Source organism: Panthera pardus, unplaced genomic scaffold (genome assembly GCF_024362965.1).
Source record: "Panthera pardus isolate Hobbes unplaced genomic scaffold, ASM2436296v1 HiC_scaffold_8, whole genome shotgun sequence".
Classification (NCBI taxonomy): Eukaryota; Metazoa; Chordata; class Mammalia; order Carnivora; family Felidae; genus Panthera; species Panthera pardus.
This window is the reverse complement of record NW_026527013.1, coordinates 18,460,343-18,481,033: the sequence shown is the minus strand read 5'-3', so window position 1 is coordinate 18,481,033 and position 20,691 is coordinate 18,460,343. Positions and strand designations below refer to the sequence as shown.

The following is a 20,691-nucleotide window of genomic DNA, read 5'->3' as shown; positions in this document are numbered from 1 at the left end:
TCTGCTGTGTCTCCTGGTATTATTTTCCCATGGGCCCCTGAATAAGTAAGTACTGGGGCCACAACCAGGGTGAGCTTTGAGCATCCCCTGGGACCAGCCCTCAGGCCAGCACAGCCTACACAGACTTGTGACCCCAGGCCCTCTGCCAACCTTGCACACTTTGCACACAGGGCTGCCTGTTCTCTGCATGGGTTCCATGCTCTCCTTTTGTCTAGACCAACCTCTCATCAGTGCCCCCCAGCCCTGCCCCTGTTCAGCTTGAAAGCCTCTACAGGGACCTCATGGTTATGTTGGAGAGGCTGGTCCCCTCCCGACAGGACATTCCCATGAGGCCTCCCCACCACACTCTGCCCGTGGGCCCATGCCCCACCTTCATGCATCCCACTCCAGGCTTGGAGACCCTGGAGGCCACAGGGAATCCCTGTAGCAATGACCCTGCTAGGGCAAGATGGGCAGGGAGTGAAGGAGGAGCCAGCCCACTGCTCCCCTGAGGTCGGCATAGCAGCAAAGGCCTAACAGGGCTGGCACTAGCCACACTCCTGGAAAGAAAGGACAAGGACATCATCAGAAATTATTTTAGCAGATGTCTTAAAATCATGATGTTCTTTTGGGACACATAAGCTATTGGGCAAGATGTGATGCCCAGAAACTGAGTCTCAGGGAAGTGCCTGCCTTCTGGGCTCATATGGGGAGGATGGGGGTGAGGAGGCTGGCACAGGGGCTGTTGTAAGACCCAAAGCCCAAACAACCCAGAGAACCGGGAAGGAAGGCCCGTGGCCAAGGGCCCCCCTCTGACAGGCCATCTTTTAGGCTAGAGACCTCAGCATAGGGCAGGCTGCAGAGCTGGTGACACAGGTCTGGTGATTCCTGCGAGCTCTCAGGTGGAGACTGCATGCCCACCCCTTAGCGGAGCAAATGGCACCACTAGCCTCTGGCCACTTCATGAGATGGGCCTCCCCTGCCAAGGCAGCCAACCACCACTGCCCCTCGGGGGGCAGAGGGCAGGACAAGGTTAACCAGAGGACATTCAGTCCCTGCAGGGAATGGCACCCTCAATAAGCACTCACCGTTTGTGGAGTTAGGGACCAGTTTCTTCTCCCTTAGCAAAAAGGACGGGAGCAAATGAAAATAATGCTCACAGCATCCTCAGCTGTACTGCTCAGGTGAAGAACAGCTGTGTGCATGGAGAGAGGTCTACTTGGGATCCAAAAAAGCCAGGGCTCAACACAGTGTAGTTCAAATATGAAGTGTTGGTGTGGATTGTCTCCCATAGAGAAGGTGGAGCTTAATCCACTCTGTGTCCCATCACTACCCCTTGAGGCCAGGCTAGACTCAGTGAGTCCCTTCCAAGGAACAGAGCAGGGAAAAAGAAAAACAGATTTCTGTGCAGAAGCCTGACAGCACTTAAGCACGTGATGAAGGTGACACCACCAGTGACGTCATGTGGCTGACCCTTCCACCCCCACAGGGAGCAATGAGAAGGGTGCTCCACCTCTACCGTGTTCTTACCAAAGCCCCTCATCCCCAGTCTAATCATACACTAAATGTCAGACAAACCCAGATTGGGGGACGTTCTGCAGGATGCCTGGCCAGCACTCCAGATTGTCAAGGTCATGAAGAACAAGGAAAGACTTGAAACCTGTCACAGACCAGTGAAGACACTCTGACTACAACACAGTGTGGTATCCTGGATTACATCCTGGAACAGAAAGAAGACATTAATGGAAAAACTGGGGAAGTCTAAATAAAGGCTGGAGTTCATGTATTAGTTTCTTAGCTTTGACAAATATGCCTCAGTTATGTAAGGTGTTAACATTAGGGGAAACTGGGTGAAGGGTAGATAGAAACTGTCTTTGCAACTTTCCTGTAAATCTAAAGTTATTCCAAAACTTAAAATGTATTTATTTTTTGAAAGTGCAGTTGATCCCAAGTTTGTACAAATGTGTGTATGAGCACAGCATATACAGGACATTGTTATGGAAGGCAAGGGGGTTTTGTCTTGTTTTTTCTTGTCCATATTTTCTAATTTTTCTGCAGTGGACATGTATGTCTTCTTAAGACCCCCATCTCCACCAGCCAGCTGAGGGTATCCCTCACCAGCTAACTGCCCAGAGCTGACCTTCACAGTTCCCAGCAACTGGAGCAGAAACCAGACCCACAGTGGGAGGACTTACAGGGCCTTGGCAGGAGAGTTGCCTGATCCCCGGTACCAGAAGCTCTAGGTCTCCATTCACGCCCCCCCTGGGTCTTTGTACAGGGAGTGATTTCTGGGAATGGGGGCCTCGCCCCAACCTGAGAAGATTGCAGAGAGAGGACTTTCTGCCTGTGGAGGAGACTGTGGTCTTTGAGAACAAGGCTCAGCATGGGTGGGGGAGACGCAGCTCTCCATGCCCCCAGACAGATACACCACTGTTTTAGCTAAACCTTTCTGTAAAACTTCAAATTTGCCAGAGGGGTAATTCGCCCTGAATCCTTGGATGAGGAGCTTTTCCTCACTGTAGGAACACAGCTTGTTCAGTTAAAGCAGGTGAGCCCTGAGCCTCTGGCTCTCCAGTCCCAGATTAGCAGGAGCATCCATATGGTCATTTCCCTTGTGACATGGACTCCTGTCTCTGCATCCCTGGCTTCCTGAGTGTCCTAAGGAGACCCTCCCGCCTTTGTCATCTGCTTTACTGGGCAGATGTGTGCTTATCTGCACACAGCAGGGGTTTGGGGAATGGTCTCTAGAGACTTAGCTAGAAGGGGAAAAGGAGTCTAGAATATTTCCTTGGGTTTGCAGGGGGCTGGGACCAACAATTTCTTGAGACAATGATAGTCCTATTTGAGAAACTAAAAATGTTTTACGTCATTTGGTTCTCTCCCCCGCAGCTCATCTTGGCAAACTAAACAATCACTGAATTGTTTCCGTGGAAACACCAAACTGTGCTTTGGATTAGCAGAATCAAAATAGAAACAAGGCAACCTCAAGAATAAATAGGAGCTTTGGAACCTACTAGTTGCAAACTGCAAATTCAAGCCACAGCACAAGGCACGTGAGAAGCTGGGCCCATCCAGCCCTGTAAGAGGTTTTCAGGTCCCCTGGCTGCGTCCCACCAGTGTCCATGCCGAAGCCACTAGAAACCAGCTCTATATGCAGCTCTATTTGTAGACTTTGTAAGGCAGGAGCTGGTTCACAGAAGCTACTAGGACCTGCGGGAGGGCAGGCAGGGCAGGCTGAGGAAGAAGGGGTAGGAGAAAGGAGAGAGATGAGCCAATGCCTGAGTAAAGGTCAGCAGGGAGCAGAGAACCACAGCTGAGGCCTGAGAGCAGAGCAACAATTATTTCAAAAGGACAATTCAAGGGCTGGAAGTGTTGACCCTGCCCTCAGCCTCATCCAGACTGCCATGTTCTCCACATTACTGGGCATGGCTGTCTAGCCACATGGGTCTAGATCAGAGTCTGAAATCTTGCCAGGTTGAGTTCTGAGAGAACTTCCGGTTAGTATGCCTCTCCCTCTCTTGAGTTCCAGCCAGCTCAGTCAGGCACTGGGGCCTGCCTTCTCATTTCTGGGTCTCCAGGTCCCCCTCCCCCTGCCTCCTGCTCCCCTCACTCGGGGAATAGGGGAGCTGAGCCACCTCCTGGCCCACCTGCCCTGGTTCCTTGGACCCTCCACTTCTAATCCCAGGAGAAAACGCAAGGGGATCAGGAGACCAGGTAGAAGGCAACAAAACCTGGGGCCCTGTGTCTCTCACCTGTGTATCCAGGAATGTGCTGATAGGGCAGCAACACCATCCTCCCACTAGAGAAGTTGTGAGCTGTCAGTGATCAAAGAAATTGAGGAAGAGGATTTGCAAAAGAGGCCTAATTCAGGCCAATCTTCCTCTTATTGAATGGCTCAGCTGGGGGCTCACCTGGTACCAGGATGCTACCTCCTCTAACTAAAGCACAGGGCATTTAATATGGCAGTGGCCGGGGGCGCCTGGGTGGCTCAGCCGGTTAAGCGGCCGACTTCGGCTCAGGTCATGATCTCGCGGTCCGTGAGTTCGAGCCCCGCGTTGGGCTCTGTGCTGACAGCTCAGAGCCTGGAGCCTGTTTCAGATTCTGTGTCTCCCTCTCTCTGACCCTCCCCTGTTCATGCTCTGTCTCTCCCTGTCTCAAAAATAAATAAAACGTTAAAAAAATATTTAAAAAAAAAAAAGAAAAAAAAAATATGGCAGTGGCCAGTGAATAGCGCATGCGAACCAGGGAGGCCACTGCACCTGACTGTAGATAACAATTGACAAGACTTTCATCCCAAGACTATCTGAAGCTCTGGCAATTTGCTTTCTCCCTGGAGTATGTGGGAGAATGTTAATATTTTATGTTCCGTTAAAATATTTATAGAGTGGACAAAGTTTTACTTAGGAAATCTACCTGACAATGGATCCTAGCCCTAGTGGGGAAGGACTTTCTGTGCTTGGCCAACTGGAGGATGCCTGATTTGATGAAGAGTTTTGGCCTAAGGCCTAGCATGAAAATTTTTTCTAAATTGCTCATCCGTTGTAGGAAGCAACTGTTTGGAAGGCAGAAAGCCTGTTGTTTTCTGGGCATTTCGGGTGGAGAGAGGTTGCTGGTAACTGGCCTGGGAGAGAAGAGAGCATATTTCAGGAGACCCCTCATCAGGAGACCTCTGGAGCTTCTGAGACAAAACACAAAAAAGGGAAGTTGCAAAGGAATGCTAGAGAGACCTGACTTTGGGGCAGGCTGCAAAGAGCTCTTCAAATGTTAAGCAAGCAATCCCTGCCCTCACTATTTGTCAAGTGTCTACTAAGGTCAGACACTCTCCTGGATGCTGAAGATATAACTGGGATGAGGCAGATGCCGATCTTGCTTCTGGGATTTCTATTCCGCCCACCAAGGCAGGCAAATCAAGTATGCACATCAATATGCCATTTCAGATGGAACTGTAGGAGAAAATTAAAACAGGGTAAGGGAATGGGCAGTGAGTAGGGTGAGCTCCTACAGAAGAGGTCAGGAAAAGGTCTGTCTGTAGGTGACATTATTTTTTTTTTAAGTTTATTTATTTTGAGAGAGAATCCCAAGCAGGCTCTGCACTGATGTGGGGCTCAAACTCACAAACCATGAGATCATGACCTGAGCCGAAATCAAGAATTGAGCACTTGACTGACTGAGCCCCCCAGACACCTCTCTGTAGGGGACATTTAAATTGATACTTGGGTGCCTGGGTGGCTCAGACGGTTAAGCGTCTCTTGATTTCAGCTCAGGTCATGATCTCATGGTTGGTGACTTTGAGCCCTGCATTGGGCTCTGTGCTGATGGCTTGGAGCCTGCTTGGGATTTCATCTCCTTCTCTTTGTCCTCCGCCTGCTGTTCTCTCTCTGAAAATTTATTTATTTATTGATACTTGAATGTCAAGACAATTAGGTGCTGTGGTTGGCTTTATTTCCATCCTCAGATGTAGCTGGAGTGATTATCAGCGGGAGGAGCCCCTAGGTGGCTGGCTATCTGGGCCCTAGGACCATAGACCTCCCACTACAGCTGCCCCTGTGTAGCCACATCTCTATCAGCATCCAAAGAGCAAAACATCGTGTGCTCTGGGGATGTGCCTGGGCTATGTCACGCTCAACAATTCTGGCAGGAACACAGTAGTTAAAAAAAAAAAAAAAAAAAAAAAAGCCTTAGGAATAAAATAAGAAACAGAATATCCTTTCCTGATGATTACCAGAGACAGGCAGTGTAATTTTAATTAACCCAGCCTTGTTGGGAGATAAATTTACTGCTCATTCTACAAAAACACCCAGCTCATGGAACACTGAGTCACTCTGATCTTTGACTTTATAACACAAAATGAAATACTTCTGAAGAAATACAGGATTTCATAACTCACAGCAGAATCAAAAGAACAGAGGGTCCTGCTTTGGCATTTCTTTCTTTCTTTTTTTTTTTTTTAATATTTATTTATTTTTTGAGAGAGAGAGAGAGACAGAGTGTGAGCGGGGGAGGGGCAGAGAGAGGGAGGGAGACACAGAATCCAAAGCAGGCTCCAGGCTCTGTGCTGACAGCACAGAGCCCGATGCGGGGCTTGAACTCACAAGCTGTGAGATCATGACCTGAGCCAAAGCCGCTTAACTGACTGAGCCACCCAGGCGCCCCCTGCTTTGGCATTTCAAAATTGGACAGACCCTTCAATGAGAAGGCCATAGTCATAAACATTAATGGAATTCTCTTAACAGGATCTCAACTTTTGAGTTAAAATGACCAAACTTTTCAGCTTAGAGTAATAAAAGATTTCCAGATACAAACCCCTCTGGTCTACAAGCCTCATGCTAACCGCTCAACAGCCACCTGTAGTCAGTTTGAGACGGGTTGGAAGGAGCCCATTGCATGGCTGGGCCCTTTCTTCCCATGTATAAGCAGAGAAAACTAGTATGGAAGGCAGTAGAGACTGGCAGAGGGCAGGGTGAACAGGCATGCAGCGAGGCTCACGGGGGAGAAAAGGCCAGGGCAGTCATAGGCAGAGTCCATCCAAGTCTGTACTTCCTGGGCCTTGGAAAGGGCTGCTGTCATTGCCTGAGGATCCCAGCCACAGGTCATAGGAGGCCCTTGGTCTGGAAACGGGAATAAGAGCAGCTTAGGTTGCCAAAGGTGTTGCGGGCAAATTAAACTCAAACTTTTGTGGGATACATTCCCTTGAAAATAAAGAATGAAAATAAAAATCAAGAACCACTGCTTTCTATAATGGTCCACTCAGAGGTCCCAGTGTCATTTACTGCATTGCTTTGAAAATGGGCAAATTCTGGAAGCCAATCCATCCAGTGAGGATTTTTACTTTCAAACAATAAAGAAAAAGAAAAAGGAAACTAGTCTGAGTAGGGTGGTGTTTATTCAAAATCATTTGGGCGAAGTCTATGGAATAAAAAGATGGTATATGTCTTATCCATTTTATTTTCTTTCTAAAAAATATTCATTTTTGAGAGAGAAAGAGAGGGTGAGAGAGAACGAGTCAGGGAGGGGCAGAAAGGGGAATTGGGGAACAGAGGATCTGAAGCTGGATCTGTGCTCAGTACTGACAGCAGAGAGCCTGATGTGGGGCTCAAACTTATGAACTGTGAGATCATGACCTGAGCCAAAGTCAGAAGCTCAACCGATTGGGCCACCCAGGCACCCTATTTGATTTTCTTAAGTTGTTGGGAGATCAGTTCAATAAACATAATGAAAAAAATATGCTTTAAAAAATTTTTATTTTTTGTTATAAAACAAATATACATATATGTATAACAAAAATTCAAAACTTCTGCAAGATATGAATAGACAGCCAAAGTCTCACATAAGCCTATTGCTCTCTGGAAATAATACGGGGCCCTTAGATGCTCTCATTAGCTTGAAGGGTGGTTGCAAACAGCATAGGGAAAACAGCCAGGAAGAAAAATGGGATTGTGTGGCTTGTATACAGTGGTGCTCTGGGAATTTATTGGGTGCCTGTCACCTCTTTTCATTGGCAGCTTAACATTCTCTGTTTCTCTGTTCACAAGAAGACAGTGTGTCCTGTAATATGTCCACTGGTCAAAACATGCAAGTGCTCTGACAGTAAAACCGGATAAAAATAATTTAAAAAATCCCAAGGCCTGGATAGGTATTGGTCAGGTGTAGGAAATACCGTGAAGACCAAAAATGTTTGGGAGTCTTGCTGCCACAGCAACAGTTCTGTGAGAGCCCTTCTGCCACTCAGTATTCCACGTGGAGGCCAGTCCTCCTTTCACCAAAATCAGCACCCTCCTCCTGATGCCCTACACCCAGGCTGCTGCTCCAGCTCATCACTGTGCTTCACTCCAATAATTTCTCCACGTGCTTCACTCCAATAAATAAGGATGCAATTATCCCTTATGCTTGTCATGGGCAGCACCTGGTACCCAGAACACCAGAGCTACTCCCCCGCCCTGCAACTGTCCTACACTGACCACCCCCCCCCACCCCCCCCAGCAGGCCCTCTGAGCCTGAGGGCTCCAATCAGGCTTCAGGGACTTTCTGCTGTTAGCCAGCCCCAGTGTTCTAGAATTTGTCTTTCCAGCTGAGACCAATAAACTATCAGCTGAAGTCAGATTATGGGCTGGTCAAAAGCCATCATCACTGCTGTCAAAACCCAGATCATAGAGCATATTCTTCCCTGGATCCTTGCACAGAGGAGACTCTGAACTTCCAAGGTTGAGGTCACTGAACCAGCTCATCTGGTGGTCCCCCAGGGAACTTTTAGAAAGCAGGCTGTTGTCTTTGGAAGAATGCCCACTGAGCTGCAAGATGTTCTCCTGTGCTGCCCTCACTGTCTTACTGGGCATGACTGTTGCTCTCAGAACAGGGATGACTGGTTTTGTGGGAGTCCTGGAGCCCCACAGATGCAGGGACTGAGCAAAGGGTTCCTGCTGCTCCAGGGGGAGCCTTTGTGGGCCAGAAACTGGAAGCTGAGGATACTTAGAATTGAAAGCACAGGTTTTGCTAGGGGTTTGTTCTTGCTTCCTGGTTAGGAGCCTGCTTCTGCGGGCTTTCCTGGGCTGCTGCTTCTTGCCTTTCCCCCCTCTTTCCATAGTTCTGCCTTTCTGTGCAGTCACCAGCCTTTGTTCACAAGGGGCACACGAAAGCACACCTTCAGCTTGACATTTTTGGCAAGTGTTCTTAATGCTGGATTCAAAGTCCAGGGGTATAAACCTTGAGGCTCCTTGGGAAACCCAGCTCCAGTCACAAGGAACTTTGTGGCCTGGGGAACCAGAGCCATGATTCTCAGGGCTGGTTTTATTAAGAGTCCAATTCTGGCAGTTGGTCTGCACTGCCTTGTCCTTTACTCGCCTGCTTCTTTTGCCGGTTCCAGCGGCCATCAGCACAGCCTCTCCTTGGAGAGCATCACTTTTTGCTCCCTCAGTATAGATAGCAAACTCCCCAGGCTGCAGGGAGCCCATACTAAGATTCCAGACAGCAGGGATGGCCTGAGTCTGCCCCATATCTGGTTCCTCAGAGGCATATCTGTCCTGCCTGGTGAAACTGAGGCTCTGGGCCAGAGGTAGTGAGGTCTGGGAAGTGCTGTCTTTCACATGCCCAGGTACCTGGGGGACTGAAATCAATCTCTTCAGCTCTGCTAGGACGCTGGCCACATTCAGCTGGCCTAGCTGCTCACACAGCTGCTGGAAGTCCTTACTCTGCTGGGCAACTAAAACTTCAAGGTGTTTCAGGTCGGACTTCATTTCTATAAATTCTGCTTGTCTCTAGGGAAAGACAGCGAGAAAGAAAAGAGTTATGGACACTGCAACTCCGAATGCACAGTGAAATGTGCAAACCAACAAAAGGATGTGTTGGCAGAACCACAGCTTGTCTTTTGCTGGGTGCTTTACAGAGGAAGCATGGTAACACTCTGGAGTAGGGCCCCTGGGCCCCACATCATGCTGGAGAACCTTTGAGGAGGAAGTTGGCCTCTACCTTGGTCCATTACAAGAAGTCCCGTCTGGCTTCTGTTCTTGGCTGAAAAAAATTGTAACTTTAAAGGTGTCTCTCTGGGACTTAGTGACAAAGCCAAAAACATACTTGAGGTCTGAAATCATTGTTGCCCTATATGCTAATTTGGATGTAAATTTAAAAAAATAAAAAATAAAACAGGTTCATCAAAAAATAATTAAAAGTTTTTTTAAAAAACAACATACTTGAGGAAAGAGGTTGGGATCCACACTTACAGCTTCAAATCTCTTCCGTGTCTCGAGGATAACCTGCTCCATGTTGCCTTTGTCATGCACAGTTCCCAACAGCAGATCACTCTGGGCCTGCACAGTCTCTTGCACTAAATACAGAAAAATGACAATTACCTCACCAAGACTATGGCATGCCTCACCCTTCCCGGACCACAGAGTGGAGAGGGAGGAGCTAGAATCTGGCATGGGGCACCTGAGCCTGCTCTGCTAGTGCCCAGAACTCTACCCAGATCAGCCTTGGTGAGGAGAGAAAGCAGAGTAGGGCAGTTCCTCCACTGTCTCTTCTTCCCTCCCTCCCTGAGAACATCCTGGCCAAGGCAGACTCAATCTCAGCACCTCCTGGGGACCCTGAAACCTGCTGACTAGATGATGGCACCAACCTCCTCCTTGGCCCACCTTCTTGGTCCCATCATCAGAGTATTCTCTCAAGAATGTAGATATGATCATGCATCCTCTGAAACCCTTGCTGAAACTTTCAATGGCACCACACTGGCCACTGGATGAAGTCCAAATCTTTAAATTGGCCATCAAGACCCAAGCTCACTTCCTCTTACCTTCCCTATCCACCTCCACATCTCTGAGCTCTGTTTCCTAAGCAATCTCCCTCTCGCCACTGGCCTTGTGCATGCCATTCCCTTGGCTTGGAATCTATCCTTGCTTCTACCCAGGTCAACTTTACCCATTCCCTTCAGCCACCACCTCAGTGCAACTCATTCCCATTCTTCCTTCTCTCAGGAGTTCCCTCCTTGAAAAATAGCATTTCCTGGCTGGCTTGGGGGCTCCTTCTCTCTGCTGCTGGCACCATGTGTGTGCTCTACCATCACTTATCACCCTCCACTTATGTATCCCCTCTTTTCACTTGGGCTGTAATGAACTTGGTGACCTGAGTGCTAACCACTCAGGACTGATACTGATTCCTCTCTCTGGCATAGAGAGATTTGAAACATACACATACACACACAGTCTTAATAACACATTGTGTTGCAATCAATTATTGTCATCCTCTTCTAAATGGCAGCTCATGTGAAGATGCTCTTAAATTTATTCAACAAATACTTGATGAGTATCTACTATATGCTATAAACTATTGTAAGTTCACATACATCTTAAATGCATAGCAAGTATAATTTACAAATAATCTGGAATAATACACCAGATATTCCTTTTATCTTCTTATATATATAAAGAGTGTTTCAAGATTCTTGACAAAATGTTTTTATTTTAGACGGGTGAAAAACAATTTGGTAACAAGAGAGTACTTAACTCTTCACAATAAATGGAAGGAAAACCAAAGTAACATCTGGTGCTTGAAAAGACAGGATAATAAACTCAAATTAGATCTTACTTGAAAACTTCCCTCACTCTGATAGGTGCTTTTTTAGTTCCCCATGTTTTAATTATTCTGTCTTTTGTCTTCTCTTATCAGCCAAAGGCAGGAATTTACCACATGGTATCTCATAAAGTTTAAGTGATTTACTTAAGAGTTTCTCTTTAAAATAAAACATAATTACCTTCTTAAAAGGAGTCTTACATTTCAGATTTTTAAAAAATGCTTATTTATTTTTGAGAGAGAGAGCACGTATGAGCAGGGGAAGGGCAGAGACAGAGAGAGAGGATCCAAAGCGGGCTCTGCACTGACAGCAGAGAGCCTGATGCAGGGCTCAAACCCACAAACCATGAGATCATAACTTGAGCCAAAGTTGGACACTTAACCAACTGAGCCACCCAGGCATGTGTTCACTTCCTCTCTCTCTCAAAAATAAACATTTAAAAAAAATTTTTTAATAGCATATCAAGGGAAAACATGAGGCTCAAGAAATGTCCATTAAAGGATAGTGTGTGTGGGGGGTACCCAGATAACATAAAGAATCAAGAAGAAGAATAGCATCAAACATCTCAATAACAAAACTAAAACTAGAAGACAATGGAGCCATGCCTTAGAGATTTTAACGGCAAAGAATTTCTCACTTAGGATTCTAGACCCATGTGGAGATAGAAGACATTTTCAAACATGCAATGTATAAAAAAAGTTATCTCCCATATACTTTCTCAGAAAGCTACTAGAAGATGTGTATCACCAAATACAAATGTAAGCCAAAGTCCAGGAAACAAAGGGATCCAAGACTGGGGATGAAAAAATAATTTGATCCTCAAAATGATGGTGAAGAGAAGCCCTAAGACTGGGACCTCAGGAGTAATCTGCCCAGTCTAGAGCTAGAAGACTGAGCTCCAGCCAGGATGTCTCTAATGAGAAAATGAAACAATTCCTGATGTGTTTGAACACATTAATTGGAGATTTACAGTTTTATCTGAAACTTATTATCAGATACTGTGCTAGGAACATGGAAACAGTCTTGAACAAAACTACCTACTCCATACATGAATTCTGCAATTTTGAAAAGGAAAAAATGACAATAAACAAATAAACATGAACATAAATAAGTGAAAAACTGTAATAAATGCTATGATGGAGATTACAATAAAAATAAGAGGGGGGCATCTACTTCAGATAAGATCATCAGAGATGGGGATATTTAAGGTGAAACCAGAAGGATTAAATGGAGCTAGTCCTGCAAAGATTAGGGGAAGGTTGTTCAGACAGAGAAAACAGCAAGTGCAAAGTTCTGAGGCAAGAAAGAGCCTGTTATGACAGAAATAGACAAGCCAGTGTAGTCTTGCAAAGTAACAGTAAGAAATGGTAAATTTTATGTGTACTTTACCACAAGAAAAAAAGTAAGAATTTTTTAGAAAGCAAATGTTCTACTATTTCTCAATACAAAGTTAAATTCCGTATGTCAACCAATTAGAAAAAGGCTGTTTACTTATGTTTCAAGTACTGGATTCCTGTTCCTAAACTCAATCAGTCAAATATTCTTTCAGACATCCTTGCAGATATTTGTAGTAGGAAGCAAATGTAATTATCCTATCCTAGATAAATTCCTAAATAGCAATGTTTCCTAGCAACAGTAAACATCACCAACCACAAAAGCAGAGAACGAGGAAGGCCAGCAAAGTGTTCAATTCTAGATTCAGTACTCAGAAAGCATCTATCTGTGGTCCCGTTCTTTCCTTGTCCCCTAAGAAACCTATGTTTGGGATCCTCTCTTTCACAGGATTTTTTGTATTGAGTTCATTACTTCCAAAGTCTATATATGTATATATATTTTTTCTTTTACAAAGTTAATTTGGGGCGCCTGGGTTGCTCAGTCAGTTAAACATCCAACTCTTGATTTCAGCTCAGGTCATGATCTCAGGGTTCGTGAATTTGAGCCCTGCATCGGGTTCTGTGTGGACAGTGTGGAGCCTACTTGGGATTTTCTCTCTCCCTCTCTCTTTGTTCCTTCCCTACTCCCTCGCTCTCTCAAAATAAATAAACTTTAAAAAAAAAATTGCTTTTTTTTTTTTAAAGTTTATTTAAGGGGCACCTGGGTGGCACTTGACTATTTATTTATTTTTAAAGCACCTGACTCTCAGTTTTGGCTTAGGTCATGATCTCATAGTTTGTGGGATCAAGTTCCACGTTGGGCTCCCTGCTGACAGCATGGAGCCTGCTTAGAATTCTCTCTCTCCCTCTCTCTCTCTCTGCCCCCCCCCCCCGCCCACTTGCTCACACACACACTCTCTCTCAAAATAAACATTAAAAAAATTTGTTTAGGAAAATAACTTAGTGGTCCCTGAGTGGCTCAGTTGGTTAAGCATCCGACTTCAACTTAGGTCACGATCTCATGGTTCCTGAGTTTGAACCCGCATCAGGCTCTCCACTATCATCAAAGAGCCCGTTTTGGATCCTCTGTCCCCCTCTCTCTCTCTGCCCCTCCCTTGCTCATACTCTCTCTCTCTCTCTCTCTCTCTAAAAGTAAACATTAAAAAAAAAACCTCAAACCTGTAACAGTATAAAAAGGCATACAATGAAAAATGACCCATTCTCTTCCATGCAGACCTCGGTTCCACTTCCTAGATTTTAACATTATGAGCACTTTCTGGGATTTTGCATGGATACATTGATACATGTGTATATCCATATATAGATTACAGATTGTGTTTGTGTGTGTATATGTGTGTGTATGAGTGGTTCTTTAGAAGGGGACTCATTTCATTTCTGCTTTGGCTGTAAACATCAGATATTTTTAGCTTTTTATAACAATGCCATTTAAAATCCAGTTCCATATTCTGGACAATAACTGTTTTCTTAGAAAATGACTTTTTTATTCATTTCTATTTTAGTGTTCTGACAAGGGCTCTACTGACATCAGATGAGATTCTGATGCTTTTGCAGTGATGGCCAGTAGTTTTCCTTTTACACACCCCGTAGTTTTGCTTTCCCTGCTGTGCCAGTGAAAGCCTGATGAAAAGTCTGGGAGCCTCCATCTATAAGAAGAGATTCCTCAGTCTCTCATTTTTAGGGGGGATACCCTTCCCAATTTTCACTGACTTGTCACACTCCTCCACAAGATGTGTCCTGGAGTAAACTATGTACACACGAGCAGTACCTTACTGCTATTATTTAACAATGAATAGATATTTCCATTTCAACATAGTTCACAAAGATAGACCTCATTCTTCTTAATGATTATATGTGCTTTGCTTAAGAAGACACTGCTGCACTCCAAAATTATAAAAATGTTGCCCATGCTTTCTTATAGTTTTTTTTTTCTTTAATTTGAGAGAGAAAGAGCGTGCATGTGCTTGAGGTGGGGAGAAGGGCAGAGGGAGAGAGAACCGTAAGCAGGCTCCATGCTCAGCAGAGGCTGACACAGGTGTCTATCCCACAGCCCTGGGATCATGACCTGAGCCGAAAACAAGAGTTGGACACTCGACCAACTGAGCCACCCAGGAGCTCCTCTTATAGCTCTTTTTATGACTTAATAATTACACTTAATATATTGATTCATATGGAATTTATTTTTATGTATAGTTATCTATTTTCCAAAAGAGACATTTTCTGATTTTCAGTACAGCCCCTCATTTTTATTTTCCTAATGATCGTATTTTTCAATAGAACCGATACCTATTAGATTGTACTGCTCTCTACTAAGGCTAACTAAACCTAAACTAAAGTAGGATGTGAATGGCCTTGGCAATTCATTCTGTTACTCTCGTTCTTGGTCCTCAGCTAAAGAACAAGAGGAGTTAGATTAGATGCCTTTGAGTGATCCTTCTGGTTGAACAGGCAGACTGTGACTAGGGAAAGATTTCATGACCTCATTCTGTGAAGGCGCCAATTACATAATAGCACAAGAGAGTACTTTCACACAACATCTTTTCTCTTTCCCTTTCCCTTACAAGCCACAGTCAGTGCATACTGAGGGCTGCAGAATGTATTGACTGGCAAATTCAGGGCTTCAGATCAGCTGGACTGGGCCAGACCAGATGATGATAGAGGATTTGTCTGGTTCCTCTTTCAATGACTAACTTCCTGATCCTCATCACTACCTACCAAGAAAGGGAATGACTCTGGACAGACTACTTGTGCTCATTTTCAAGAATGATCTGGCTTTCTAATTAATATGATGCTACACTGTCTGTTACTGTTTTCCCTATCAATGTGGCTCCTTCTCCTAAATCTTACCCTCTAAAAAGGAACCATCAGGGGTGAAGGATTGGGACCCCTATGCCTACTATAAGCCAGACCCAGTTCTAGTCCTCACTCTGCCTTGACCTTGTATTAGGACTTAAGCACTTCCATTTCCCGTACTGGACTAAGAATGTCACATTTTTGCTGCAACCCTCCTTTTGCATTTCACCTAGTTTTAAATGTAGAAAGTGAGAAGAGTACTCTCCCTGGACACTTCCAAATGAGTTATTCTATCATGTTACACAAAGGAAGCATTCCTGATTTGCTTCTGCTCTTTGTCTTGTTACTTCTTGTGAGGATAATAGTCCCAGGCTTCCAGAACTGATTTCCAAACAGATGCACAGTTGCCCTGTGTGGGGAATACCCAGGTTGGAAGCCAGCAGACAGTACAGTGCTTTTTTTGCAGACAGATGGAGATTAATTTCTAAGCCATACAAAGGCATTAATTTTTGTAAATCATGAGCAATCCATCCCAAAGCATTTAAATAAGTTGACTTCAATTTGTTTAAAATAAAAAATAAACACACAGAGAAATGCAAACAAGTGCAGATGCAGTCATCATCTTGCCATTTAGCTGAGAAGCTGTTGGTTCTACAGAGGTGTCCACCTAAGGAGAGCTGTGTTATGGCTCTCTTCTGTTTAGTAAGAGACAGGGCCATGGTTTTATGTAAACATAAATCACTACTTGGCAGAGCATGGGACTTTACAAACCATTAACTATAACTGAAATGGAGAAAGATGCTGTGATTCACTACGGAATAGCTCTCACTGAAACCAAGACAGAAAGAAGAAGAGGCGGTGACTGGAGTATTTCTAACTCCAAAGTGAGCAGAGTCTTTATTTCTAAGTCCTAAGGGAACAATGTCTTTACAGACAGCATAACCAGCAATTCATTTGGGACTCAGGGATGCTGCTGATCCACTTCAGGCAGTGGGATGAGAAATCTGGCAGAGCTAGACTACCCGGAGGCAGTGGGGTTACTGGGTGGAGGATTAGTGGTTCACAGAGGGCATCTAAGGACCAGGAACACCCCCATACATAGGGGTTCCTACTATCCAGTTCAGTGTGCTCCACATCTCTTCAAGACTAACCTTATGTACCCATCCTCTCATCTGAAATACTGTGAAACCTCACCACTGGCAGAAACTTGGCTAGGGTCAGAAAGTTCAGTTCTCTGCTCACTAGTGCCCTCTGCTGATAACCTCAAACACGAGATACTCACATGTCTTGGCCACAGTCTCCAAACAATCTAAAATAGATTGACTTCTTGAACTGAGATGTTCCTCAGACTTTTCCACAGATGCCTGCAACTAAGAAACCCGAAATTAATAAAAAATTCAGACTGTTGCCTTATTTTACTAACTTGGAGTATTGTCATTTAATGATTAAAAAAAGAGTTAAAATCTTGCTATTCTATTTGAATTAAGGTCAGTGCAATGTAATTATTAAACTTCTTAAAATGTAAAATGTTCTAATTTCTTGACATGTAGCTATACTTACCTTGTGAATGCTTTCTCTGATATGGGAAATGAAGTTGTATAGAGTCTCACTAGAATGAGCAAGAAAAAAAAGAAAATGAATCTTTGTGAAGTACTGAAAATGTACCAGAATTCAATTCCATGAACATGGCAGGCTGTAAAACAGTGCTTAGTTAGAGCTGGGAGACTCAACCCTGAAAAACTTTAGTGTCCAGCTACAAAAAAATTAGAACATAGACTTTTCATGACCATTGCCAAAGCAAACCACTTTTTTCTTTTTAAAATCTACTCTAGGGGCACCTGGGTTGCTCATTTGGTTAAGCATCTGAATCCTGATATGGGATCAGGTCATGATCTCTCGGTTGTGAGACTGAGTCCCACATCAAGTCCCACATCAAGCCTGGTGCCAGGCTCCGAGCTGATCATGGAGCCTACTTGGGATTCTCTCTCTCCCTCTCTCTCTGCCCCTCCCCCCTCATTCTCTCTCTCTCTCTCTCTCAATAAATAAATGAACATTTAAACCTGCCAGATACCAAAAAAAGAAGAAGAAGAAAATAAAATTTACTCTATATGTATCTTTAAAAAGGTTAAATATTAGGGGCACCTGGGTGGCTCAGTAGGTTAAGCATCCAACTCTTGGTTTTTAGCTCAGGTCATGATCTCAGTTTCGTGGATTCAAGACCCACATTGGGTTCTGTGCTCTACCCCTCCCCTACTCACACTGTCTCTGTCTCCCTCAAAATACATAAAACTTAAAAAAAATTTTTTTTTTGCTAATTTTTTTTTTTAGCAACTCAAGTAATTACTACAGTAAAACAGGCCAGCTTTTATTTTTATAGCAACAATGGCTTCAGAAGATAGTGATTTCTTTCTGGTAGTACAAAATTCCTGGATATATCTTAGTCTAAAGACTATTATTTTGACTGTAAGAATGGGTAGAGACAATTCTGGGAGCAATATTAATTTCTAATGAAAAAGAAACTATTACAATTATTCCTCAAATGAATATCCCACTTTTGAAAAGATTCATACATGGATTATCATTAAAAATTTTACAGATTTTGTTTCTCTAATCTACACAATATAAACACAAACATCAATTTTTAAATCCAAATAGAACTACTATTCGTACCAAGTCTTTTGGATACTCAACCTACTGAGTCAGCCAGGTGCCCCTAATATTTTCCTTTTAAAGTCAGTCTAATTGTTCTATAAAATTTTCATTTTATTTTATTTACTTATCTTTTTTTTTTTTCTGAGAGAGAGAGAGAGAGAGAGAGAGAGAGAGCATGAAAGCAGGGGAGAGGGGCAGAGACAGAGTGAAAGAGAATCCTAAGCAGGCTCCATGCCCAGCACAAAGTCCGACACAGGGCTCCTTGCCACAATGCTAGGATCATGACCTGAGCAGAAATCAAGAGTTGGACGCTTAACCAACTGAGTCACCCAGGCCCCCTCACCCCCTGCATCAAATCTCTTAAAAGCAACATATAAAGTGATATGGCAATAGGAGCAATGCTTTAGAAATTTTGAAGAAAAATAATGAACCAATCTAGAATTCTAATCTGCAATCAAGTGTGAGGGGAAAGTAAAGAATTTCAGATATGCAAGGTCTCAAAAAATTACTTAGGTGCCATGCACCTGTTGTCAGGAAGTTTCTGGAATATATGCTCCACCAAATCCAAGGAGTAAACTAAGAAAGAAAAGGATCCAAGTAACAGAGAATCCAACATTGGAGAGAAGAGGTAGGAATGCCTAGGACAATGGTGAAGGGAAGATTCAGAATGACAGCTGCACTGCAGAGCAAGTTCAGATAAGAATTAGGAAGAATGGCTCTGAGAAGAAAATGACACTGAACGAATTTCTGATGTGTTTGAATATAAAACAAAGAGCTTTTTAAATTTAATTTTATTTTTTATTAAAAATTTTTTTTTAATGTTTATTTATTTTTGAGAGAGAGAGAGAGACAGAGACAGAGCATGAGTGGGAAAGGGCAGAGAAAGAGGAGACACAGAATCTGAAGCAGGCTCCACACAGCCCGACATGGGGCTCGAACTCACGGACCATGAGATCATGACCTGAGACAAAGCTGGACACTTAACCAACTGAGCCACCCAGGCACCCCAAACAAGGAGCTTTTTAACTAAAAGTTCTGTGTAGAATTTGGGGAAAGACAGATTCCTACATAGAAAACTCAGCAAAAAAGAAAACAAGACAATTTTTAACATTAGGAAAATATAATCATAATATATATAATTTTTCTAGGCTATCCAGATAAGGATTTAAAGATTGAGAAGTGATTTAACTGAGGGGCACCCGGGTGGCTCAGTTGGTTAGGCGTCCAACTTCAGCTCAGGTCATGATCTCACGGTCTATGAGTTAGAGCCCCGCATCGGGCTCTGTGCTGACAGCTCAGAGCCTAGAGCCTGTTTCTGATTCTGTGTCTCCCTCTTTCTCTGCCCCTCCCCTGCTCACACTCTGTCTCTCTCTGTCTCAAAAATAAATAAACATTAACAAATTTTTTTTAAAAAAAGAAAACTAATTTAACTGAAAATGTCCATACAACTATATCGGGATGATGGAAGAGGAGAAGTTTATGATGGAGGAGGCAGAGAAGCAACTTTTTATTCCAGGGTAGCAAGTCATTCTCTGAAGCTGAAAAATCAATAAATGATAATATAAGTTATCTAACATATGCCATAAGATATATGGAGGTTAAGTACTGTCATAGCTAAAAAGGTTGCAATTTGGTTGCAAAAAGGAAAAGGGAATTAGAAGTGGAGAAAGAGGGGTGCCTGGGTGGCTCACATCTGACTCTTGATTTGGGCTCAGGTCATGATCTCATAAGTTCGTGGGTTTGAGCCCCATGTTGGGCTCTGCACTCTCAGTGGGGAGCCTGATTGGGATTTTCTCTCTCCCTTTCTCTCTACCTCTCCCCTGCTCCCTGCTCTTTCTCTCTCTCTCAAAACAAATAAATAAACTTAAAAAAAAAAAAGAAATGGATAAAGATAGGCCTGGTGTTTTTCATTATAATCCTAATTATATTTTTAAAAAACTATGTACATGTAATAACTTGATTGAAAAAATACATAAAATTTTAAAGATGTCTAAAGTCTAATAATGCTACCAAAATGCTGCCCATGAAAGCCTCTATTAAATATAATATGTAACGACCTCACTCCTTATTAGTACAATTGGAAACCAGTGTTCCCAACATGAAACTATACTATACAAATTAAATACTGTTTGTATATAATTTTATATTGAAATGTTTTATATATATCTGATAGCTCCCATTACCTTAACTGTTTTTTAATCCTTGATTACACCTTGTCTGAATTGAAATGTCAAGTTCTGATTTATCCAAAGTCCTTAAAAGATGCTTAGTAAACAGAGTAAAAACATTGAGTGCTTGATAATTGAAACTTTCATTAAAAGCTACTGTTCATTTGGAAGCAATTATTATTCTTTACCAAAATAAAATAAAAAATAATGCTCAAAAATAGAGATTTCCCATCTGCCCCAATATTATATATAAGTTCATGGAAGTCAACTGTGACCTAATCTTCTCTCTAGAAAAAGTCAATTGGGGGGGCGCCTGGGTGGCTCAGTCGGTTAAGCGGCCGACTTCAGCTCAGGTCACGATCTCGCGGTCCGTGAGTTCGAGCCCCGCGTCGGGCTCTTGGCTGATGGCTCAGAGCCTGGAGCCTGCTTCCGATTCTGTGTCTCCCTCTCTCTGTGCTCCTCCCCCGTTCATGCTCTGTCTCTCTCTGTCTCAAAAATAAATAAAAAACGTTAAAAAAAATTAAAAAAAAAATAGAAAAAGTCAATTGGGAAATTCTGTTCATCTGAGCTAAAATGCACATGCACGCACACACACACAACCTATTTTTAAGAATGGAAGGAAGTTCTTTACTGCCCTATGTTGAATTAT

General features: G+C 43.5%; 1 protein-coding gene across 1 annotated transcript in view; it reads right to left on the bottom strand.

The window, feature by feature from the left end:
• Positions 1 to 6,494: 6,494 nt before the first annotated feature.
• The window catches only part of IHO1 (interactor of HORMAD1 1), a 33,423-nt gene continuing 19,226 nt past the window's right edge, over positions 6,495 to 20,691 (bottom strand). Inside the window, exons 5-8 of the mRNA XM_019416809.2 lie at positions 16,783 to 16,831; positions 16,505 to 16,592; positions 9,693 to 9,796; positions 6,495 to 9,230 (exon numbers count right to left, since the gene is read on the bottom strand). Of these exons, the coding sequence (XP_019272354.1) occupies positions 8,091 to 9,230; positions 9,693 to 9,796; positions 16,505 to 16,592; positions 16,783 to 16,831 (1,381 nt within the window). The 3' untranslated portion in view covers positions 6,495 to 8,090. The remainder of the gene's footprint in view (positions 9,231 to 9,692; positions 9,797 to 16,504; positions 16,593 to 16,782; positions 16,832 to 20,691) is intronic.